Here is a 25,860-nt window from a genome sequence, read left to right as displayed (position 1 = left end):
AACGATAAGTTAACCCATGAATTTCGTGTGGATTTCTTATCGTATATTGGGGCCATTGGCTACACATGGTAGGAACAATGGAGCAATGGATGGCCAGCACCATCTTGGGTTCCATCTTGGGTGCCATTTTGGGCCATCCATTGCTCCTACCATGTGATAGAGGCCGTCCAAAAGCACTGATAGCCCCTGTCACACGGTAAGGGTAAAGGGCCATTGGCGCCATTTTGATTAGTGGCAGCTGATGGCCCGAGAGGGGGAGATCATTCCTGAGACGCCGCTGGACCACCAGGGACTTTCCATAAGTCTTGGGGGGGGGGGCAGTCGGGCAAGTCTTCAGGGGTCAGGAGGGTGGGGGGTTGCAATTAATTAAATTTGAAGGGTTGGGGTGGGTTTGGGGTTTTTTGTTTTTTTTACATTTGAAGGGCCGGGGGGATGGGGTTCATGCTTCGGTTTGGGGTCAGACAAAATAAAATTGGCCCGAACAATGGGAAAACAAAATTTCCTCTGGTGGGCTGAACCAAAAGGTTCGGCTGAATCACATCTCTAGTAGAAAGTACTTTTTCCACTGAGCATACAATTAAGCTGTGGAATCTGTTGCTAGAAGACATGTTCAAGTTGACAAGCATAGCTGGGTTTAAAAGAGGTTTGTATAGGTTCTTGGAGGAAAAGCCATCCAGTGCTCCTACCATGTGACAGTGGCCGGCCAATGGCACGGGTATCCTGTCACATGGTAAGGGCAAAGGGCCATCGGCGCCATTTTGATTAGTGGCAGCCGACGGCCTGAGAGTGGGAGATCGCTCCCGGGACCCCCACTGGACCACCAGGTACATATAAAAGGTTTTGGGGGTGGGGGTGGGGGAAGCTAAGGGATTAGTTTAAAAAGGTCGGGGTGGGTTTTTTGTTTATTGGCTTGGGCGCAGCCGATAAAAAAAAACCCGATCGGGCCGGACAAAAAAAAAATCACGATGTGAATTGGAACTGGAATCAGAACCGAATCTGATTCCGATTCACATCTCTAATACTGGGTTAGACCAAGGGTCCATCAAGCCCAGTATCCTATTTCCAACAGTGGCCAAACCAGGCTACAAGTACCTCGAAATTTCCATATTTTCCGGCGTATAAGACGACTTTTTAACCCCTGAAAATCTTCTCGAAAGTCGGGGGTCGTCTTATACGCCGGGTATCGTCTTATAGGGCAGCTCTTCTCACCTGTGTGTCGCGTGCTCCTGGTCTCTCCCGCTGCTCTTCCTTCCCTGCTGCCGTTGCCACTGGGCTATCAGCACGTTCAAGCCCAACGGGAACGGCAGCGGTGAAAAAAAAAAAAAAAGCTGTGGCATCCACGGCTGGCCTTTTCTTCTTCCCGCGCCTGCATTCCCCCCCCCCCCCCCCCGGACCCGGAACAGGAAGTGATACGCGGTGCGCGGGAAGAAGAAAGGCCATGCCACGTGATAAAGTAGCAGCGGCCGCTGCAGCATCGGCCCCTGAGCAATTGAAGCAGCCGGTAATCGAGAAAGGAGACAGCAGCAGGAGCCTCCCACGGCCGATGGGATTCTTCTTTCTTGGCCTGCGGGGGCTGGAGGAGGAGGCTGCTGCAGCTACTATTTGTGCTTGGGGGGCGGGGGAGGGGAGAGGAAGTGAGTGAGAGAGAGAGAAGCAGCCAGCCAGCCAGCCTGTGTGTAAGTGAGAGAATGTATTTGATTGAGAGCATGTCTGTGATTGAGAGAAACTGGTCAGAGGGCTCATGTGTGTGTATATGTGAGAGACAATGAAAGTGACTGCTCAGAGAGATGACTGATGTGTATGTGAGTGTGAGAGAGAGAGAGAGAAAAAGCATGGAAGTGAGAAATCTGGGTATGTGAGAAAGCATGGGAGTAAGAAGCCTGATTATGTGAGAGAGAGCATGGGAGTGGGAGGGCTGTGTGTATGTGTGAATGCATGAGAGAGAGACTGGTTGGTAAGGTGACGGTGTGTGAGAGAAAGAAACTGGTGTGTGTGAATGTGAGAGAAAAAATGTGATTCAGGGAATGAGAAGCCTGTGCACGTGGAGAGTAAGCATGGAAATGAGAGAGAGACTGGTGTGTGTGTGTGTGTGTGTGTGTGTGAGACAAAGTGATTATGAGAGTGAGAAGCCTGTATATGTACAGTAAGCAGAACACGGGAGTGGGAAGCCTGTGTGTGTGTATGGCATGAGAGAAACTGTTCAGGAAGTTGTCTGGTGTGTGTGTCAAAGACTGTTTGGGAAATGATTGGTGTGTGAGAGACAGAAACTGGTCATGGGGACATGACTGGTATGGTGTGTGTGTGAGAGACATGGGCACTAAGGAAGAGGACCATGAGTATAGAGCTTAGCCACTACTGCTGCTTCTGGTGTGTGCTACGGCCTGCATGGAAGAGGAATAGGAGAGCTGCTGGATGGGGTAAGGAAAGGTGGCTTTTTAAGTTTATTTTTCTTGATTGACTGCCATTTTAATTATTTAATATTATGTGATGTGTCTGCTTTTTTGAAATATTTTATTGGTGTTTGGAGAATGTTTAATAGTTTTTATGAGTTTTTAATTGTTGGATGATATTCTGTTCATAGCTGTTTTGAAACATTTATTCTGCTTATTAGTATAGTTTTACAATTATTTCTGTGTGGGGATCTATAGCTGCTTGCTAGTTCTGTTTTCCTAATAAGAGATGTATTGGGTTTTAGGGCCTGATTTAATATTTGTAGTGTTGCCTTTTCATAGATAGGGTTGCTCCTGTTTGAGTGTAAAATTATTTTTTTTCTTAAAAATATGTATAAAAAAGGGGGGGGGGGGGGTCGTCTTATACGCCTAGTCGTCTTATACGCCGGAAAATATGGTACCCTAAAACTAAGTATATACCATGCTACTGATGCTAGTAATAGCAGTGGCTATTTTCTAAGTCAACTTGATTAATAGCAGGTAATGGACTTCTCCAAGAACTTCTCCAAACCTTTTTTAAATCCAGCTATACTAACTGCACTAACCACATCCCCTGGCAACAAATTCCAGAGTTTAATTGTGCATTGAGTGAAAAAGAACTTTCTCCGATTAGTTCTAAATGTGCTACATGGTAACTTCATAGAGTGCCCCCTAGTCCTTCTATTATCCGAAAGAGTAAATAACCAATTTACATTTACCCATTCTAGACCTCTCATGATTTTAAACACCTCTACATTTTACCCCTCAGTTATATCTTCTCCAAGCTGAACAGTCCTAAACTCTTTAGTCTTTCCTCATAGGGGATCTGTTCCATCCCATTTATCATTTTGGTTGCCCTTCTCTGTACCTTCTCCATCGCAACTATATCTTTTTTGAGATGCGGCGACCAGAATTATACACTGTATTCAAGTTGCAGTCTCACCATGGAGCGATACAGAGGCATTATGACATTTTCCATTTTATTCACCATTTCCTTCCTAATAATTCCTGTTTTCTTTTTTGACTGCCGCAGCACACGGAGCCTATGATTTCAATGTATTATCCACTATGATACCTAGATCTCTTTCCTAGGTGGTAGCTCTAAATATGGAACCTAACATTGTGTAACTGTAGAACAGGTTATTTTTTCCTATATGCATCACCTTGCACTTAACTACATTAAATTTCATCTGCCCAGTTTTCCAGTCTCACAAGGTCCTCCTGCAATTTATCACAATCCACTTGTGATTTAACTACTCTGAACAATTTTGTATCATCTTCAAATTTGATTACCTCACTCTTCTTATTCCTTTCCAGATCATTTAAAATATTACAATGAAAGTAGATTCTTATAGGTCTTCGTGGAAATCTATTACATCTGGAGTCCTTCAGGGCTCTGCCCTATCGGCGGTATAATTTAATATATACTTAACCCCCTCTGCTGAATATTAGAAAGTTTCAACATTCACTATAGATTATATGCCGACGACATACAGTTTTTCTTTCCAATCAAAACAACCTAGATTGAAACTGAACGATTTTTGTCGCATTTACTAATAACAATACAAAATTGGTTATCACTCATTAAACTCACACTTAGTTTCCAAAAAACAGAAATAATTCATCTTTCAAGATTTCCATCTGATTTGACTCCACCAGACGTATTGCTAAATAATCAATCAATTAAACTTTCTAAATTTGTCTGCAATCTTGGAATTCAAATTGATCAATCATTAAACATGCAAACCCATATATAAAGTCTAACAGACATCACATTACAAATTGCAACTACTTCGCCATGTAAAACCGTATCCGAAGCCCAATGATTTTTGGACTGTTTTGAAAATGCTTTTGTTTTCAAGTATGGATTTCTGTAATTTGCTATTCATTGATGTCCCTAAATATATAATTCATCCATTACAAATCATTCAGAATATAGCTGCTCATCTACTAACTAATAAATCATCATTTAGGATCCAATATAAACTTGGACTAATTGTTCATTCTCTAATTTTCAATTTACATTCTCCCTGGGCAAATGCCATCATGAATCTTAATTATCCATCCAGATCTTTACGCTTGGTGAACCAATACCTCCTTGACATACCAACTGTTGAGAAGGGGGTGTTTAGTGTGCCCTTGGGCCTCAGCCTTACCCCAGACGAATCCAGGGCTGAACCGAGGGGTGACGGCGTGTTTAGCATGGCAAAACACGGGCTTACCCTCTGCCGGGCCTGCAAGCTCCCAGAGCCAACAACGAATGGGAGCTTGAATTGGCAAGGAGCAGCAGGTCGGCCTGAGGTTGAGAGCAGATGGAGATTGAGAGCAGATGGAGGCCTTGACACGTAGACAGGACTATGATTGATGCGACAGCATCTCGGACGAGACTGGGTTGATGCGACGGCATCACAAGCATGACGAGGGACTTGATCCAAACAAGACAAGACATAAGGCAGGAGGACATTGGCACTGTCTCTCAGGGCGCCCTACTCAGCCCACCCGCGGGACTGAGACATGGACCACCCTGTCCCACTGCGCACCCTACACAGCCACAAGAGGCTGGTCACGGACCACGAGGAGAGTGGGACAAGCACAGGGAAGACCCAGGCAAGGAGGAACTCCAATGACGAAGCCGGTGTCATCCGAAGCTTCCCCCATGGCTGGTGGTAACAGAGGCTCAGGAGCACAGGGACAAATCCCACCTGCAGGCCACTCCATTCTCGGGCACGACATCATCCGAGAACCAAGGCTTTGCAGGAACAGTAGGCTCAGGAGCACCAGACGAAGATGCAGGAAAGAACATCCTGGAAGGCAGACACATCAGGAGGTGGAAGATCATGACGGAACATCAGGACAAGGTCAGGGACCTCAGGCGAGACATAAAGACATGAAGACGTGGTACAAAGGCAGACGAGATGAGGAGCTCCACGAAGAACAGAAGACCTTACAAGGCTCTGGCAGGCAGGAGCCTCCAGAGGGAAGTCACTATGATGCAAGGCAAAGCCAGAATGCAGTTGAAGTCCTTTTATAGGGCTGCAGACCGGCGACTCCCAGGGAGGAGATTGGCAGGTCCACACCTAGCTGGCCCTATAACTACGGAGAAGTGCTGCGGGCCAGCCCCTAGGGAGAAGGGCGTGGCTCAAACCAGGAAGTCCATGCAAACACAAGCAGCCTCAGGCAGGCCCCAAGGACATCGAGGCCTCCCAGGCCCTGGAGCAAATCCTGGACAGTTCGCAGTCGAGGCCCCGGCTTTGGAGCAGCCTCCAGGAAGAGGTAAAGAGCCTCCCATAGCACCGCTACAGGAGGGTTCATAACACCATCTCCTAAACATACCCGCCTTGATGAAATGAACGAAAAAGCACACTCTGTGGCAGGACCAATGTTTTGGAATACACTTCCAAAAAAATTAAGAACCTGTGATAATTCCAAAACATTTAGAAAGGCTTTAAATACACATCTATTTAGAATTGCTTTTAATGATTGATTTACTTTTTATTTTATATGTGTTACTGTCATCATGAAGCTTATGAAAGCTTTTTGTAATCCGCCCTGAACATAAGAAGGGTGGAATAGAAATCTTTTAAAATAAATAAATAGATCAATGTCTTACATTAACTTGCCAACACTTATGCTTTATCCTATTTTCTTCTATTGGATCCTTCTTCCAATTTTTGAATGAAGATCTTTTGGCTAAAATAGCCACTTTCACCTCACCTTTTAACCATGCCGTTAAATGTTTTGCCTTCCTTTCACCTTTCATAATGTGTGGAATACATCTGGACTGTGCTTCTAGGATGGCATTTTTTAACAATGTCTACGCTTCTTGCACACTTTTTACCTTTGTCGCTGCTCCTTTCAGTTTTTTTCTACTTTTCTCATTTTATCAAAATTTCCTTTTGTATGTTTAGTACTAGAGCCATGGATTTGCTTACTGCCCCCCCTTCCAGTCATTAATTCAAATTTGATAATAATATGATCACTATTGCCAAGCAGCCCCACCACCGTTACCTCTCTCACCAAATCCTGTGCTCCACTAAGAATTAGATCTAAAATTGCTCCCTCTCTTGTTGGTTCCTGAACCAATTGCTCCATAAACCTGTCATTTATTCCATCCAGGAACTTTATTTCTCTAGCATGTCCTGATGTTACATTTACCCAGTCAATACTGGGGTAATTGAAATCTCTCATTATTACTGCTCTACCAATTTGGTTATCTTCTCTAATTTCTCTTAGCATTTCAATGTCTGTCTCACCATCTTGGTTAGATGGACAGTAGTATACTCCTATCACTATACTCTTCCCCATCACACAAGGGATTTCTACCCATCATGAACAATGGATCCCCTTACTATCCCCAAGCTCGAAATAAGAGCCTACCCTGACTCTCTAACAGCTATTATTATCCTCCGCACTTCGTTCCTTAGTCTTTTCTCTCCAGTAGTCTTTGCTTCCAAGTTTTACCTCCCTTGTTGAATGTAACTTTGTTCTTCCTGTTACCTACCTACCATGAAGGTCGGTATAGAAAAGTGTTAAATAAATAAATAAATAAAGATTCGATTGTGCATTTAGTCTCATGCAGGATCTTTATCCTGTTGGACTGTATGCCATCCCGGACATAAAGTGCCACCCCACCTCCCAGATGTTCCTCTCTGTCATTGCGATATAATTTGTTCCCCGATATAGCACTGTCCCATTGGTTATCCTCCTTCTGAGATGCCAATTAAGTCTAAGTCATCATTCACTGCTATACATTCTAATTCTCCCATCTTACTTTGTAGACTTCTGGCATTAGCATACAACATTTCAGTGTGTTTTTTGCTTGTATTTTCATTCAAATGCAATCTGCCAAATCATGAAACCATGTAATATTGTTATATATTTATAAATTCATTTTTGCCTTTTCTCTCCTTATCAGTTTCAGTTTGCTAAGTTCTCTTCTTTCTGTGCCTCCTATTTTCTTAATTATCAGTTGTCCCGTTTTCCCACCCCATTTATTGTAATTTTCTTCTTTTTTTGTTAAAATGTAAACCGATATGATGTGTATTTTAATGTCGGTATAGAAAAGCTGTCAAATAAATAAATAAATAAAATAAATTCTGCTTTTTAATTGATAGGGATAAATTAGGTGAGTTTTTAATTACAGGCACTTGGACTACTTTTCTTATTATTGGAACCTCACTGTCGGGATGCCCTAATTCTAATGCATAATTAATATCCTTTGAAGATACCTCACTCCGAACCATGCGCTGCTGAGCGACTGTCAGCTTTCCCCTTTGTTCTAGTTCAAAAGCTGCTCCAGTTTAGCGCCAGAAGCCTGGTTCCACCCTAGTTAAGGCAGAGCCCATCCCTTTGGAAAAGACTCCCCTTCCCCAAAAGGTTCCCCAGTTTCTTTCAAAACTGAATCCCTCTTCTTGCACCATTGTCTCATCCATGCATTGAGATTCTGAAGCTCTGCCTGTCTCCGGGGACCTGCGTATGGAACAGGAAGCATTTCAGAGAATGCCACTCTGGAGGTTCTGGATTTCAGCTTTCTACCTAAGAACTTAAATTTGGCTTCCAGAACCTCCCTCCCATATTGCTATGTCGTTGGTGCCCACATGTACCACAACAGCCGGCTCCTCCCCAGCACTGTCTAAAACCCTATTTAGGTGATGCGTGATGTCCATCACCTTCGCACTAGGTAGGCATGTTACCAGGTGATCCTCACACCCACCAGCCACTCAGCTGTCTACATTCCTAATAATCAAATCACCAACTATGACAGCCGACCTAACCCTTCACTCCTGGGCAGTAGTCCTGGGAGACACATCCTCGGTGCGAGAGGATAATGCACCACCTGGAGAGCAGTATCCTTTCCTACTGCCCCAGGTTGATGGTTTCTGATCATGAGACCTTCTTCCTCCAAGGCAGCACCAGGGCTGCCAGTCTGAAGTTTGGACTTGGCTACTATGTCCCTGAAGGTCTCATTTATATACCTCTCTGTCTGCCTCAGATCCTCCAGGTCTGCCACTCTAGCCTCCAGAGATTGGACTCATTCTCTGAGAGACAGGAGCTCTGCATTGGATGCACACATACATCTTCTCACTGGCAGGTTAAAAATCACACATGTGAAATTCGAAGCAAAAGACTGGGAGGCCCCCCTCTTGCTGCTGGACTGCTGCTTTCATCTCAAATTTGTTCAGTTCCTAGTTTTAGGTTGCTATGGGAGTTGGACTGTGTCTATTTAGGGTTCTGTAAATGTATTAGTGTATTCAGTATATATCTGGTAGTGGCCTACAAGGGAATGATCAAACTCTCAATAAGGTGTGGGCAATTCGTGAAGTGAAGTTAAAAGGCTGATTTTTTTTTTTTTTAAGTGTGAAAGTGGCATTTGCTTATAAATTTAAGGATGAGCTAGGGTAGGTGGGAGAGAGATGGGAGGGTTGGGAAATATAAACACACTATTTATTAGCTGCCTTATTGGCTATTTAAAGCACAAACACACTAAATAGTAATCCCCCAATAGTTTACTTCTCCCCAATACTTTTAAAAAATTTCCCAAGCAGAACTTACTGATTCCTTGCAGCCACCAGCAAGGTGATCTTCTCCTTTCAGTACTCCCACTGGATTAGGGAGCAGAGTAACTCTTTTTTGCTTTATTTTGCCCTCTCCAGTCAGCCTCTCCCCCCATATTCTCTATATGAGAGGAGGGGAGGGAAGGAATGGGGAGGAAATGAAACTGCTCCCTAATTCAGTCCCAACCCTATCCTACTCTTCCCTTCAGGTCCTTTCTTGCCCATGCAGATAATAGAAGGAGGAGAGTGAGACTGGAAAGAGCCGAGCAAATCAAGGAAGAGCTAATCTTCCTCCTAATTCAACCCCTTCCCTTCTGTCATTTCTCAGGTACATTGTGGTAGAAAAAAAAAGCTCTGTTAATATTTAATATATGTTGATATTTGGACTTTGATTTTCATTATTCATCCATGCCTTCATTCAGCATAATATACACGATAGACAGATTCCCGGTCATTGGACACTCACAATCACACCAGTACCTCCTACCACATATGGAATAATATTTGTTTTATCGTAGGAAAATATTTTGATCACAATCCTATATTTATTTCAGTTTTGCTCTGAGAAATAAAGGCGTTGTAACAGGTTGCAAGTAATACATTTTTATAGAACTAACAATATACATTTGATTAGCCTTTTAGAGTTATATTGTTGATTGAGTAAAGCACAACATTATTTTACTGTATAAGTACAGAATTTAGTACTGATCTGATACAAAGTATAACTCTTGCCAGCTGCTGAAAGCATGTGAAGTGTTGCGCTTCCCGGCTGCATTGGCTCCACGGCTGGGCCTGCTTACCTGATGCGACCCTCTACCAGCATGTCCGCGAGTTCCTGCTCTGTCCAACCCCGACCGCTTCCTCCATGGGCGTCCCCGGCTCCCTCACGGCCTTTGGCATCGCAGCTCTCCTCATGCCGGGGCTTGGTGTCCTCATTGGCATCGGCCCTGGCCCCCTAGCGTGCGCATGCTAAGTTCAGTCTGATTTAAAGACCCAAGCTTGGGAAGACCTCGGGCAGCGCCCGAATCTGACGTCATTCATGCAAGGTATATATACCGCAGCCCAACCCCTAGCTCGGGACCTTGGCAATCGAGTCATACACTCCAGTGTCTCTAATTTGCCTTCCTGCATTCCAGTATCTTGCTCCTGTGTCTCTTGTTCCAGTCTCTCTGTTCCAGCGTCTCCTATGTTCCAGTGTCTCCCATTCCAGTGTCTCCTGTGTCTCCTGTTCCTTTGTCTCTCCACTCCTGGTCATACCCTTCGGACTGATCTCACGGTACTGACCTTTGCCTGTTCTCTGACTACTCCTGCTCACTGCCTGACCTCTGCCTGGAACTCCGACTACTGAGGCCCACCTAAGACCAGGCAGCCCAGGTAACCAAGGGCTCAACCTGAGGGAACCCCGGGTTGCTATTGGCAAATCTCCAGCTAGCCTCTGTCTCCTCCTGTGCTCTGTCTCCTGGTGGCAAGCACTCTCCGGGTATGACCGGAGGGCCGTACGAATCCTGCACCAGGCCAATGGTGCAATCCCAGCCCAACAGGTTGCCAAAGCCATAGACTCGGCGGAGTCTCCTGCCTTGCAGGCGATCCCTGGCCTAGCAGCTCATGTCCAAGAGCAACAGCAAACCCTAGAAGCATTGACTTCATCTTTGGAAAGACTATGGTCTCAACTAGAGGATTCTCTCAAGGCCATCTCGATGTGCCAGAGATGCCTCACGGGCATCTCTGGCACATCTTCCGCCTACACGGGCTACCCAAAAATATCATCTCAGACCGAGATCCGCAGTTTGCCGCCAAGTATTGGAAATCCTTGTGCAAAAAGTTTGAAATCAATCTGAATCTGACGTCGGCTTATCACCCCCAGGCAAACGGCCAAGCAGAAAGAACAAACAGGTCCTTAAAGACTTTTTTATGTTCTTATGTAAATGACCATCAGGACGACTGGACCTACTAATTACCCTGGGCTGAGTTATCCCACAATACTCATGTCGCCTCCACCACAGATGTGTCTCCCTTCTCCGTGGTATTCGGTCGCCAGCCACGTCTGCCTCTACCAGTACCGCTCTCAGTGCCTTTACCTGCGGCCCAGTCAATGGTCCAGACGATAAGACGTTTATGGAACCAAGTTAAAGAAAGGCTGGGCCAGGCCGCTGAGCGAGCTAAGCACTCTACCAACGCTCATCGTCTCACCGCACCCTTGTTCCGGCCAGGCCAGAAGGTCTGGTTAAGCACCAAGCACATCAGGCTGAGACTCCTTCTCAGCGACTCCTCCCCAAGTATATTGAATCATTTCCAATAATTCGACACTGTTGCGCTTCCCGGCCACGTTGGCTCCGCAGCCAGGCCTGCATACCTGGCGCGACCCTCTACCAGCACGGCCTCGAGTTCCTGCTCTGTCCAACCTCGACCACGTCCTCCAAAGGCCTCCCCAGCTCCCTCACGGCCTTCTGCATCATAGCTCTCCTCACGCTGGGGCTTGGCATCCTCCTCAGCAACGGCCCTGCCTCCCTAGCGCATGTGCGCGGAGTTCAGTCTGATTTAAAGACCCAAGCACGGGAAGACCTTGGGTGGCGCCTGAATCTGACGTCACTCATGCAAGGTATATATACTGCAGCCCGGCCCCTAGCTTGGGGCCTTGGCAATCGGGTCGTACACTCCGGTGCCTCTAGTTTGCCTTCCTGCGTTCCAGTGTCTTGTTCCTGTGTCTCTTGTTCCAGTCTCTCTGCTCCAGCATCTCCTGTGTCTCCTGTTCCAGCATCGCCTGTTACTTCATCCCTCCACTCCTGGTAGTACCCTTCGGACTGATCTCACGGTACTGACCTTTGCCTGTTCTCTGACTACTCCTGCTCGCTGCCTGATTTGACCTCTGCCTGGAACTCCGACTACTCTTGATTGCTGCCTGACCTGATCTCTGCCTGGAACTCTGACTACTCTTTGATTGCTGCCTACCCTGACCTCTGCCTGACTACTCTTGACTACCACCTGGAACTTGACCTTCGGCTTGACCTGACTATGCCCGGATTGACCTCTGTTACTGACCCTGCTTTGGCTGACCATTCTGGTCTGATACTCTGGCCTTGATCCTCTCCATACACTCAGACTCTCTCTTCTGACTTCCTGCGACCTTTGGTCTTGCCTGTCTGGACACTGACCGCGCACCCTTGTTCGTGGTGGGCACTCTCTTGAACTATCTCTCTAGGAGACCCTGTGAGGCCCACCTAAGGCCAGGTGGCCCGGGTAACCAAGGGCTCAACATGAGGGAACACCAGGTTGCTATTGGCAAAGCTCCAGCTAGCCTCTGTCTCCTCCTGTGCTTCGCCTCCTGGTGGCAGGTGCTCTCCGGGTCCGACCGGAGGGCCGTAACAATCCTGCACCAGGCCAAGGGTCCACTTCCAGCGCAACATGTAGTCTAATAAAAAGGGTATCACTTGAACCCTATTATATTAACTTAATTTCAAAATGTGCAAGTGAATGAACTTTCTGACCACATTAACCCTACCTGCTGTCTGGGGAATGCCTGTGGATGAGGTTTATCAGATTACAATCATAGATCACGATAATAAGATCCCCCCAAAAAATAAGAGAAGAATGTCAAAGCACATTGTGCCATTATCCCCACCCATTAAAAAATCGCTAGGGGAGGGGTGGAAGAGCGAACACCCTCCTCCTTGACCCTGTACACCACACTTAGTCCCAGCGAGACGAACAGACCAGCTCCCTCACACTATGAGGATATCAAGAACCTGGCGACGGCAGAGATACCCCTGGAGGTTGGTTGGGGAGATTCTGGGCAGTTGCAATGGCAGATATCCCTGGTTGAGAACGGAAGACCTCGAACCTCAGAGGGTATGAGTCCTCTAATGAAAGAGGATATAATTGATCCAGTTCCACTCGAAGTGGTAAGATCTACTGTGTTGTCTACAACAACTGACCAAGGTATGAGGCTGGAAGCAGGCAGTAGTGTGGGTACGGGAAATGTCCTTTCTAATACTCTGGGGCCTGAACTAAGCCAAAGCTGCCCAAAATCAATAACCATGGAAGGCCTCTGGACTGTGTTAAAGTCTATTGAAATTTCTTTATCTACATTATCTCAAGTGGCAATAGAAACTAAAAATCAAGTATTGGTCAATACTAATTTGATAACGACATATAATCTAAAATTAGAAGATATGGGCCAATGAATTTCTGCTGTGGAGAATGTCCAACCGAATTTGGTTAAGACTGAGTTAATCCATAATAAAAGATTGGAAAATGTTGAAAACACATAACTTAAAAATCTTAAACTTCCCAGTGGTTAATCTCGTCTCTCCCCTGAAACTTTTCAAGAAGTAAATTCAACAAGTATTGAAAATTCCTGAGGCTGCAATGCCTGTAGTTACAAAAATGTATTACCTCCCACAGTCTATACAACCAGATCAAGCAGCCCAAGAGGGTTTAATACAACCATCCATATCTTTGGACATATCAAGAATTTTGGATTTATCCCAGGAAGAGGAGATTATACAAAGATCATTACTAGTTTCATTTGCCTTCCTGATGGATCGTAATAATATTTTGAAACAGTTTTTTTGAAATAGGCAGTTATTATTCTTCGGCCAGAAACTTTGGATATTTCCTGATTTGATAAAAGCTACACAGAATAGGAGGAAAACAATTTTGTCCATGAGACCTGAAGTATTATAATTGGGTGCAAAATTTGATTTACGCTACCCATGTAAATGCTGTGTTCACTATCAGAACATAAAATATGTCTTTTTTGAAACCGACCAGCTCAGAGGTTTCTTGGATGGACACTCCCAAAGGTCACCCGCTACTGGTTCGACATAATAACAAAAACACATACCCCTCTTGGCATCATTAGTGAACTTTAAAGTATTATTTTTCCTCTGTTTTCGCTGGAAATATGTTCAGCCCCTTCTCTTATATTTCCTATATTGTGGTACATGGTTAATATGATATTAATTGCAATATTAGTATGCAATTTCAAATTTTTGTTATTATAATTATGTACCGATATTGCTTAAACAAGTTCTTCTTGTGAGATATGTAAACTTTTTGAAAATAAAAAATTTTAAAAAAGGAAAATCTTTGGAATATAGGAAAGGTTTATTGTTTCATTCCTAGATCAGTTTTTCTGTATTTTGTTATAGTACAAACTTAGGAATAGGAGTAACCCAAAAGGAAAAGACTGAAGGGGAATATCCAAATATTTCTCTCAATAAGGATGTATTTCCACAATCACAGAATGAGAAAATGTTCTATTTGTAAAAGGTTTTCTGTCTCTCTACCTGCAGACTCCAGAAAAGACAGCAGGAAATATATTAATAATATGATTTTTTTTCTTCTTTTCCCTCTAATTCAGCCTCCTGTGCACAGAAGGCCCTGCGTTGCACGTTCAGTCAATCTGTTACTGCTTTGGCACTTTCCAAGTAGCCTTTTCAGCGCTTAACTCTTTTTATCTTTACATTGTAAAAATGGAAAAAGAAACAGTAATGTCACTACATCCGGGGCAGGCAACTCTGGTCCTGGAGTGCCCCAAACAGGTTTGGTTTTCAGGACATCCACAATGAATATCCATGAGATATATCTGCATATAGTGGAGGCAGTGCATGCAAATATATCCTGAAAAATCAGACCTGTTTGTGGCACTCCAGGATAGAACTTGCCTACCCCTGCACTACAAGTAACAAGTTAATCAAACATCTACAAAACTTTATGGTTTTTATAAGCTGTCTGACTCCACCTTGGAGTGGGTCCATTCTCACTGATTCCTTTATGAGATTGATAATTGTTTTAATGTGCAGTCTTTAAACAATGTTAACATACCGATGTCCCTTTCCCTGGTAGTCAAGAAAGGACCTAAATTTTTTTTTTTTTCAAAATAATTTTTATTAGCAGTGAGAAATATTGCGTCGAACAGACCAGTAAGATACAATTGGGTCAGTTTTGGTGAGCTGACATGGAGCTCACTTTCTGCATTAATAATTTCCTTGTGAAACGTCATGACAATTTTATGAAGTGGGGGAGAATAAAGTGCAATAACACAATGTTACAATCCTTGGCTATCTAAATCTTTCTGTATATATTTCATGTAGTAATATATTTGGTATTGGAAGCTAAGTCAAACATAAAAATTATTTCATTAACAGTGCTCATGCTAAAACATACGTTGTGTTACTGATGCCTTACCAAACTGCCTAAAACACTGTTAATGGTGTAAACGTTCGCACCACATTTTGGTTTAATAGAATTTTTAAATATCTTTAAAAGGAATCATTTGCTTTGCCATCTTATGTTAAGGATCTCAGGATTCTCATGACTATACTTTATAACACGGCAGTTCCCGAGCCCAGCCTTTTTCTTTTGCCCCTTTTTTTATTGTTGTTTTGCACATTGCTCCTGTTTTTGCCTAATTTTCTTGCTTTGCATTGCTACGTAAAATAGCCTGCAAAGAAATGCTCTGGATTCTCCTTCCTAGTATGATTCTTGTCCTTTTTATATGGATAGTGCCAGAATGTTTTGCATTCCTCTTCTGAAACATAATCTCAGCACATCTACTGTGCCTCAGCTTCCGGCTGGAACTTGCATTCGTGGCTTGGATTTCATCTGCATTTGTCATGAACCCCAGTTCGGTTGGATGAAATCTCTCGCCTCATGAATGTATATTTGGAGGAACAGAAAAGGCATCATCGGCTAGCTGTAAACAAAACCATTATTTACCGAGCTTGAGAATCCATTTCTTCAGGAATGGGAAGAGAGGATTATTTTTATTTTTTTCAGAACCAATATTTGGAGAGCTAGAGATGGATGAATTGATTGCTGTATGCAACTCAGCATATTAGGAGTCTGTGCCATGGTGTTAGGTTTACTGATTCAGGAAGGATGCAGGACTTAATTATATGCTGTGATACTGAGGTGATATTTAACAATTAAAAAACTGGTTCTGATGTCTGCATTATACCTATCATTGACTTTAACTATGCAGAATAGAAAGTGATGGGAAAATGATATCCAGCCAAATAGGACACCTACAAAACTCTTTCCCTATGTGAGCAATATAATATGGCAGTCCTCAAATTTTGAAAAACCTTTTTTTTCAAAGTTGTGGAGATTAAAAAAAAAAAAAAAAAAAAAAAAGTCCAAGTTTGCCCTTGCTTTTCAGCAGAGGGAAATTTGCACTGCAAAAAAAAGCCCTAGGCAGGTACTTTAAAGCTTTGCCCTTTTTAATTTAAATGCATTTGTTTTCACAGAGTTCAGGTGCTGAAGCAGCACTATGAGTCTTCACTTAAAAAGACAATGGTATTCGCACCATTTAACATCTATAGTGCTGCATGCTAAGATGATCTCAGTGTAAACGGCAACACTAATACATTGTATATATCTGTGCAATTGATTGCATTAATTATATCAATATTCATATATAATGAAATAGTTTTCAAAGTTCAATGTCAGCCCACCTTTATATTTATAAATGACTGTATGTGCATGGATGCAACATTTTCTGGTACAATGAATCTGATTTGTTCACCAGAAGATGTCATGTTCTGAAGTGTTTTCCAGAAAATGAGTTGGCATGTAACCCATTATTATTTTTTGCCTGTTTTTCTCCATTCATATTTAGAATATTCGACTGATATTACATTTGTCTACTGATGCTTATTCAAACACTGTTGGAGGAGTTTCTTTTGCTTTTGTTTTATCTTGTGGCATTGATTTTTCTCAAAATGTTTTGCCATTGTTTGTCAGCATTGCTAACCAGGATTTTAAGATGCAAGCTTTTAGGATACCTATGGTCCTTTCCTTGTACTTCATTAGTCCAGAAACCTTAGAGGGTAAATATAAACAGGCACGCAGGTGAACATATGCACATGTTCATTGGCCCGTGCCCAGGGAAATAGTCATTTTACAACATATGGGGCGGATTTTAAGAGCCCTGCTCGCGTAAATCCGCCTGGATTTACGCGAGCAGGGCCTTGCACGCCGGTGCGCCTATTTTCCATAGGCCTACCGGCACGCGCAGAGCCCCGGGACTCGCGTAAGTCCCGGGGTTTTTCGAGGGGGGCGTGTTGGGGGCGGGGCCGATTGGCGTGGCATTTTGGGGGTGGGGTGCGGCATTTCGGGGCGGGCCCAGGGGCGTGGTTTCGGCCCGGGGCGGTCCGGGGGCGTGGCTGCGCCCTCCGGAACCGCCCCCGGGTTGTGTCTCAGCGCGCTAGCGGCCCGCTGGCGCATGGGGATTTACTTCTCCCTCCGGGAGGCGTAAATCCCCCGACAAAGGTAGGGGGGGTTTAGATAGGGCCGGGGGGGTGGGTTAGATAGAGGAAGGGAGGGAAAGGTGAGGGGAGGGCGAAAGCGAGTTCCCTCCGAGGAAGGGAATGGAGGCAGGCTGCGCGGCTCGGCGCGCGCCGGCTGCACAAAATCGGCAGCCTTGCGTGCGCCGATCCTGGATTTTAGCAGATACGCGCGGCTACGCGCGTATCTGCTAAAATCCAGCGTACTTTTGTTTGCGACTGGTGCGCCAACAAAAGTACACGAACGCGCATTTTTTGTAAATCTACCCCTATATGCATATATGTGTGCATGCTATAAAATAGCCAGACTGCACGCACATGTGCGTACAATTTTAAGTGGGTGCATGCCTACACGCGAAAATGCCGCTTCTACTACGTAAGTGGGGGGATTTTAAAAGACATGCGTGCTGACACCATAACCAGTTTTCCAAGTTGGTTCCCAGTTTGCCCAGGTAAGGAATAGGACTTCCAAACCCCCCTAGTTTAGTAACCTCCCTTCGCCTCTGTTAGCCCCGACCTTTAAAACCCTTCTGATCTGCCTAGAATGTTCTGTTTTATACCTTACATGTCATCTATAGCAGAAGTAAAGTTACACGGCAGGGGACCCTGGTGCACAGCTGTGCGTGAAAGTATTTATGTGCTAATTTCAAGTTAAAATCCAGGAACGCCCTTGCCCTGCCCACACCCTGCCCCCTTTTTTGGAACTTTTCATTTGTGCGAGCAGCGGCAAGCACGTGCATATCTGAGCGGCTTTTAAAATCAGCTTGGCGTGTGCTGGCCCGACTTGTACGTGTATCTCTCGGTTTTGGTGCGCTCCAAGCTTTAAAAATTAACTTTTAGATTTTAGACCATGTCCTAGACTATTAAAGATGTTATCTGTGTGCTTAACTATTTTATTGGTTTCCTTTTAACTAATATTTTTTTCAGGCACACAAGACACTCCCTCTATGCATTGTTTATGAGGGAATGTTACGCTGTCAACACTTTCAGGTCTTAGAGTAAATTTTCTTTCAGTAACTTGATCTGGTGCATCACTCCCATTTAACTCGTTAACTGATGCTTATTCACTCATTTTGGAAAAGGAAATTATAATTATAAATTAAATTATTTTGAAATATACACCTGGATTTTACACATTTTTTGTTTAGTAACTTGCCTTTGAAAACCTATTCTCAATTTGAGTTTTAACTCCGGTCTGTGTCCCAGAGAAAGCTCACAATCTAAGGGCCTGATTTATAAAACTTTTCCCCCGTTCTGTGTCTATGGGAAAAAACCAAACAAACTTATTAAATGAGTACTAAGTACCCGGTTCAATGGAGGACAAAGTGTTTTGGCCAAGGGAATGCCAGTGTGAAGTGGGATATGACCCATTATTGCCCTGGTTCTTAGCCTGCTGCTCTACTCGCTGTTCTAATCCTCCACTCCACAATGGCCATAAGAGGTCACCATAAGGAAAAGTGAGCATTAAGAAATGGATCTACTCTTTGCAGTCTGTTGTGAAATTATCAAGTAACCCAGATTAGCTACCATTGAAGGCAACTTGCTCAGTTCGATGGACTTTTGGACTGACCCAGCATGGGCCCTGATTAATTAAATCTTTCCTCTCATTCTGTGTTTATGGAACAAGTCCTTGATAAATCTGTCCCCAAACTGTCAGAGACACTAAATCAAAGTCAGTTTTGTTTTTGTTTAATTTTTTTTATTCAATGTTTTTGACAGAAATCTTTAGTTACAGAAAGTGAGACATATTAATATTTTATAAGACCTTGAAACTAATATTATTATTTAGGATATCAGATGAATCAATTGTTTATTGCTTTCCTAATAAACCTAATAAATATTAATACTGTTAAGACAATATCAATAATAAATGTATATATTTTTGTATTTTATAGGCTGCATGAAGTTGTCAAAGAAATGAAGAAGTAAGACTCTGATGATGATTCCAGTCATGGAGAATGAAAAAAAGCTTAGTTTTCAAAAGCTGTTTTGAAGATATCATTTTCAAAGATATTGTATGGACAAAAATACACAAAAAGATGAATTCCTCATTTTTTTCTTCCATTGAAAACCACTCCATCAATCTTAACTTTTCAGAGAAGCACTCTATAACTCTACCATTTGGGGAAGAGGACTGCCACATGCCATTGGCCATGGTCTTCACTTTAGCGCTGGCTTATGGTGCTGTCATCATTCTTGGACTCTCTGGAAATCTGGCCTTGATTATCATCATCTTAAAACAGAAGGAGATGCGAAATGTTACCAATATTTTAATTGTGAACCTCTCCTTTTCTGATCTTCTAGTAACGATCATGTGTCTCCCCTTAACTTTGGTTTACACATTAATGGACCATTGGGTCTTTGGAGAGGTAATGTGCAAACTGAACCAATATGTACAATGTGTCTCCATAACAGTCTCCATTTTTACTTTGGTTCTCATTGCAATTGAACGCCATCAACTAATAATCAACCCACGAGGTTGGAGACCAAATAATAGGCATGCCTGCGTAGGGATTTCTGCCATCTGGATACTAGCCATGGCTTCTTCTTTTCCTTACATGATCTATCAAGTATTAACTGATGAGCCCTTCAGGAATGTAACAATTGAGACTTTCAAAGGGAAATTTGTGTGTGTGGAGAGTTTTCCTTTGGAGGCAATCAGACTTTCTTATACTACTACACTTCTCGTGATCCAATACTTTGGCCCTCTTTGCTTTATTTTTGTTTGTTATGTGAAGGTAAGGAAATTCAATAGCTTTTATTTGAACTGATTTCTTACACACACACACTTTCATATTTTTTAGCTTTGTTTAGTTCATTGATTTATTATACCGCCTTTCAAAAAAAAAAAAAAAATCAAAGCAGTTTACAATACTATATAGCATCCACTGTTACAAATACATTAAAGTAAACAAAAAAGACAATATCATCATTCAACTGAAATAAAGATAAAACCGAATCAATCAGAATAAATAATATAAAAACAGTCCTCAATCAGAATCATTTCATAAAAACCTTGTTGAAACTCCAAGTCTTAATTGCTTTCTGGAATCTGCAATAATTCAGTTCCTTCCAAATTTCAGCATTTAAGGCATTCCATAAGAAAGGACTCTAGTAACTAAAGGCTACTTGATGAATATGCTGAATTCTCATTTTATTAGAGCCTAGGACTTCTAATAAATTCTGGTCTAATGAACAGAGGGCTCAAGAGGATGATTTAGGGTGCTAAAAGGTCAGCAAGGTAAGATGAACAGCCTCTGTGCAAGTTCTTTAACCCCTTTCTGGTCCACCCCAAATATATTCATGAGTGAGCCTATTGTATTGTGTTTTCTCGTCCTGAAAGGGGTTAAAGACCAAATAGGGTAGATTCAAACAGACTCTGTAAGACACAGGAAGCCAGTACAATTCTTTCAAAGAAGGAATTGCATGACGAATGAAATTCAGTAGCTGTGTTTTGAACAATTTGTAACCTTCTTGTAGACGTTACTGGGAGTCCGACTAATAGACCATTATAGGAGTCTAATCTATTAAGTATGAAATCGTGAGTCATAGTTTGGAGAGCATACGTTTTAAAAAATGGCCATAATCTTCTAATGTAGCACAAATATTAAAAAGAAGAAAGAATAAGTGCTAAAACAACAACAGTGCATACCTTTTCACTCTGTCTTAAACCTTTTTTTAAAAGGATCCCTTCTTGGGCTGAGAGGGAAGTTCAGTTTACGTATCCTTTCAATCCTTAACATCTCTGCTTAGTTTGCCAACTTTATTGCCAGTTGTGACAGAGGTTTGAGTGATGATGTGGATATCTGCCCATCAGTTAGGTTTGCCAACTGGCTCCAGATTTTCGGGACAGGTTGATCCAGTCCTGGTTTTGCTCCTCTGCATGCAGATACTTATAGTCTTGCTTTTCTTAGGGAATGCAATAGGGAAATCAGAATAAGTCCCAGCATGCAATGGAGGTAAAACCAAGACTGGAGCTTCCTATCCTGAAAATCTGGAGCCAGTTGGAAAATTTTCACCAGCAAGTGGACTGAAACTACTAACTCATTTCAGATAGGCCAATGGAGGCTCTTATTACCAAGCTGTACCACATTCGAACTAGCAACATAGAAAAATAAGGGGTAGATTTTAAAAAATTGCGCGATCACGTACTTTTGTTCGCGCACCAGGCGCGAACAAAAGTACGCTGGATTTTATAAGATACGCACGTAGCCGCGCGTATCTTATAAAATCCGGGGTTGGCGCGCGCAAGGGGTGCACATTTGTGCAACCTGCGCGCACCGAGCCCAGCGCGCGCTGCCTGTTCCCTCCGAGGCCGCTCCGATTTTGGAGCGGCCTCGGAGGGAACTTTCCTTCGCCCTCCCTTCCCCTACCTAACCCACCCCCCCCCGGCCCTATCTAAACCCCCCCTTACCTTTGTTAGCAGATTTACGCCTGCTAAAAGCAGATGTAAATCTGCGCGTGCCAGCGGGCTGCTGGCGCGCTGTCACCCAACCCGGGGGCTGGTCCGGAGGCCTCGACCATGCCCCCGGGCTGGCCCCCGAAATGCCGCGGCACGCCCCCGAAATGCCGTGTCTTTTGGGAACGCCCCCTCCCCGCTCCCTCCCCGCCCCTTTTAGAAAGCCCCGGGACTTACGCGCGTCCCGGGCTCTGCGCGCGCCAGCGGCCTATGCAAAATAGGCGCGCGAGGGCCCTGCACGCATAAATCCAGAAGGATTTATGTGCGCAGGGCTTTTAAAATCCGCCCCTAAGGGTTTATATTCCCAAGGTAATCCAATGAATCATTTATTTCTTTTTCTATTTGTCATTTAGTCTACAGCAACTGAATTGCTTCCACTTAAAAACCTCTAAATTGGTTTTGTTGATTTTATTTTTCAGATATATATACGATTAAAAAGAAGAAACAACATGATGGATAAAATGAGAGACAATAAGTATAGGTCCAATGAAACTAAAAGAATCAACATCATGCTTATTTCTATTGTGGTTGCATTTGCAGTCTGCTGGTTGCCACTTAATATCTTTAACATTGTGTTTGACTGGAATTATGAGATCATTGCTACTTGTAGCCACAATTCACTATTTCTTATTTGCCACCTCACAGCAATGATCTCAACTTGTGTGAATCCCATCTTTTATGGATTTCTCAACAAGAACTTTCAAAGGGATTTGCAGTTTTTCTTTAATTTTTGTGATTTTCGATCCAGAGAGGATGATTATGAGACTATAGCTATGTCTACCATGCACACAGATGTTTCGAAAACATCTTTGAAGCAAGCAAGCCCAATTGCATAAAAATATGATGAAAGCGTATAAAACTACTGGCAATAGCATGTGGGACATTTTCATTCAAGGATAAGCACAATTTCTTGATACATTTTTATTTTATCCAGGAATATGATCATCGTTTAAAATGTTAATTGATTGCAGTTTTGCAGCAACTTATTTTATAATTGAAATGCAAGACAGTTTCATTTGTTCTTGGTTTGGAGCTAACAAAAGGTTTTTATTTTCTTCTTGACATATTTAAGCTTTGTATAAATATATACTGTATGTATAAACTAAACTAATCTAGAGGGACAGACATTTTCTGTATCACACTGCATATGGAGAAACATGAAAACAATGAACATTTCAGTGATACTTTCATACCTTTCTATAGGACACAGTAAAGTGCATGCACATATATTGTCACATGGTAATTCAACCCCCTTTTATATAGGACACAGTGTACTTCAGCACTGGCTTAGCAATTATTTATATGATCTGAACAGATTTACTCACTCATTAGACTCATGCAGAATAAATGGAACTTTAGCCAGGCATAAACATGCAGAATGAAGGACACAGAGAATGTAGCGTCAGTGTTTACAGATATAATGTAGGGTTATCCTGAGCTGAGTACATTGATACAGCCCAACATAATAATTAATTCTCCCTATCATGAAAAGTTAAGGCAGAGAGGGTCTAATAAAAAGCATGGCATTTTCAAAATAAAGTAAGATAGGGATCCACTGCTCAAAACCGGTGCTCAGTGTTGAAGATATTAGTGGTAAGTTTTACTGAGTTCTCATTTTAACAGTAGGTTAGCATACTATTCCGTACCTGTGCTTCCATTCTTACAGAGGCTTCGCTTTTTGTCAAGCTGTTCAGAACCTATTTACTCATTTTATTTCTAAATGCTTTTCAGTCTCATGCAACACTAGTAAATGCAAAGGGTACTTCTCTGTTTCAGTGCATAGCCAAGTAATTAACCTCTAAACAATATGCAGAAAAGAACATTAGCTATAATAATAATAATAATAATAATAATAATATTACATTTAAATGCCTGAAAACTACTTTGCCAATGTTATAAAGTAAAAAATGAATTTGTGCCTTTGTGCAATTTTATAAATAGCATATTATATATTGTGTCAGAGTAGTGGTTGTATGCTATATGTGTTAACATGATTATATATATTTTTAAGGTTTAGATTTATTTTTAAACCAAGGAGTGCTGAATGTGGGTGTGACAAGATGAAAACATTGCATAAAATGCCTTTGTGCTGTCTAAAGAGATAGGGGTGATTTGAAGCAGGGATTGACCTTTTTTAAAAAATTTTTTCTACTGCCCATTCTTTTGTAATCATCATCATCATCATCATCATCATCAAGCGTCATTTTGAATGCAAAGGTTCACAAATATGGTGCACCAGTTTTATTAAACTTGTTTAAATTAGGGTCGCTTGTAAACAACAGCCTTTCAAGTCATCCTCCTTATGCATGATTACACTGTTTTAGAAGCTATCCAGATAAAATGATTTTAGACATGCAAAGAATAAATGGGGAGCATGATTAGGTCAGAAAAAATGCTGTTCTGACAAAGGTAAATAGATGAAGCACAGACTATGTGCCCCATTCTCGAAACATTTTACCTACAGGCACAGCAGGGAAGCAAAGTTTTGATGATTCGCACCCTATACTTGGTTCAGAAGTGAGGTAAGTAAAGAGAAGGGATGTGCATTCATTCTGTTTTATTTCATTACTTTATGTGCATACATTTTCATACCCATAAAATTATATTTATGCGCATAAAATCTATTTCCTGCATGTACGTAATGAAATAAAATGCAAAAAAAGTGACAAAAATAAAAAAGTGGCAAAAAACAAGAGAACAAAATGAAACAAAATGAGCCAAATACAATTTTTTTTCTCATGCACACCCCATTAACAGCCCGATCCAGTAAAGTCCGTGGGAGAGCGGACGAACGCCCGCTCTCCCGGCGCGCGCACCGGCCCCTCGCCGGTGCGAGCGATCCAGTATTTAAATGAGGCGACGCGGTGCAAACGAGGAAAAGGAGGCGCTAGGGACACTAGCGCGTCCCTAGCGCCTCCTTTTGGCCTGGAGCGGCGGCTGTCAGCGGGTTTGACAGCCGACGCTCAATTTTGCCGGCGTCGGTTCTCGAGCCCGCTGACAGCCACGGGCTCGGAAACCGGACGCCGGCAAAATTGAGCGTCCGGTTTTCGGCCCGACAGCCGCGGGCCGAATTCAAAAATTTTTTTTTTTTTTTTACTTTTTTTACTTTTGGGGACCTCCGACTTAATATCGCTATGATATTAAGTCGGAGGGTGCACAGAAAAGCAGTTTTTACTGCTTTTCTGTGCACTTCCCTGACGCCGGAAGAAATTAGCGCCGACCTTTGGGCGGCGCTAATTTCTTAGAGTAAAATGTGCGGCTTGGCTGCACATTTTACTTACTGGATCGCTCGGGCATACCTAATAGGGCCATCAACATGCATTTGCATGTTGAGGGCGCTATTAGGTGCCGCGGGTGGGCCGCGTGTTTTCCTCCCCTTACTGAATAAGGGGTAAGGGAAAACACGCGTCCAGAGCAGGGTGACAGTGCGCTCCGACGGAGCACACTTTACTGGATCGACCTGATAAAAAGGGGCACAGTAACCTCATTTAGCCTTAATTCCTCTGTAGGAACAGTTTTACTCCTGGTGGCCATTTTTTGGCCTCTCCGCTCTAGATTGTCAATAGGATGGGAAGCTAACAGTATTATGACACACTGAGATAGCATTTTGCAAGCCTATTGGATGAGAGGAAATCGTATGACCTTTACTATTATTTCTGTTATAGCCCCAGTTATGATCTGTCAGTGAAAACGTATCTCGTAGACTATTGACAGGTAATAAATGTATTATCTGATACAGACTGCGTCTTTGTTCTCACTCACTCTCTTACCATCTTTCACATTAAAAAAACACTGCATATGCTAAAATATATCACTTTTGCAATCTTTCATTGCCCTATTCCCAAAAGTTATTTTAAATCTATTTATTTTTTTCTAAATATTTTTTATTAATTTTCCCCTCATTTTCATTTACAATAAATGGAACAGAAAATCATGACAAAATAATAATTCAAAAGCAATCATACATTCTTACACAGCCATGAACTAATTAGTAAGGGGACCCAAGAATAATAAGAAAAAGAAATACAAAGGGAAATGAAGCACTTACATTTTGTTTTCTACCTAGTTATAATCCCTATCCTACAGTTTTATCTCTGATAAAAGGTTTTGAGATGTAGGGATCCTCAAAC

General features: G+C 42.6%; 1 protein-coding gene across 1 annotated transcript in view; it reads left to right on the top strand.

The window, feature by feature from the left end:
* NPY1R (neuropeptide Y receptor Y1) overlaps nucleotides 1–24,496 on the top strand; it is a 42,829-nt gene extending 18,333 nt beyond the window's left edge. Inside the window, exons 2-3 of the mRNA XM_029618627.1 lie at nucleotides 19,167–20,009; nucleotides 22,150–24,496. Coding sequence (XP_029474487.1) covers nucleotides 19,230–20,009; nucleotides 22,150–22,566 — 1,197 coding nt within the window. The 5' untranslated portion in view covers nucleotides 19,167–19,229 and the 3' untranslated portion in view covers nucleotides 22,567–24,496. The remainder of the gene's footprint in view (nucleotides 1–19,166; nucleotides 20,010–22,149) is intronic.
* The last annotated feature ends 1,364 nt before the right edge of the window (nucleotides 24,497–25,860 follow it).

This window comes from Rhinatrema bivittatum, chromosome 1 (assembly GCF_901001135.1).
Source record: "Rhinatrema bivittatum chromosome 1, aRhiBiv1.1, whole genome shotgun sequence".
Lineage (NCBI taxonomy): Eukaryota > Metazoa > Chordata > Amphibia > Gymnophiona > Rhinatrematidae > Rhinatrema > Rhinatrema bivittatum.
The sequence above is the reverse complement of the archived record's forward strand: the minus strand, read 5'-3'. Positions and strand labels throughout refer to the sequence as shown.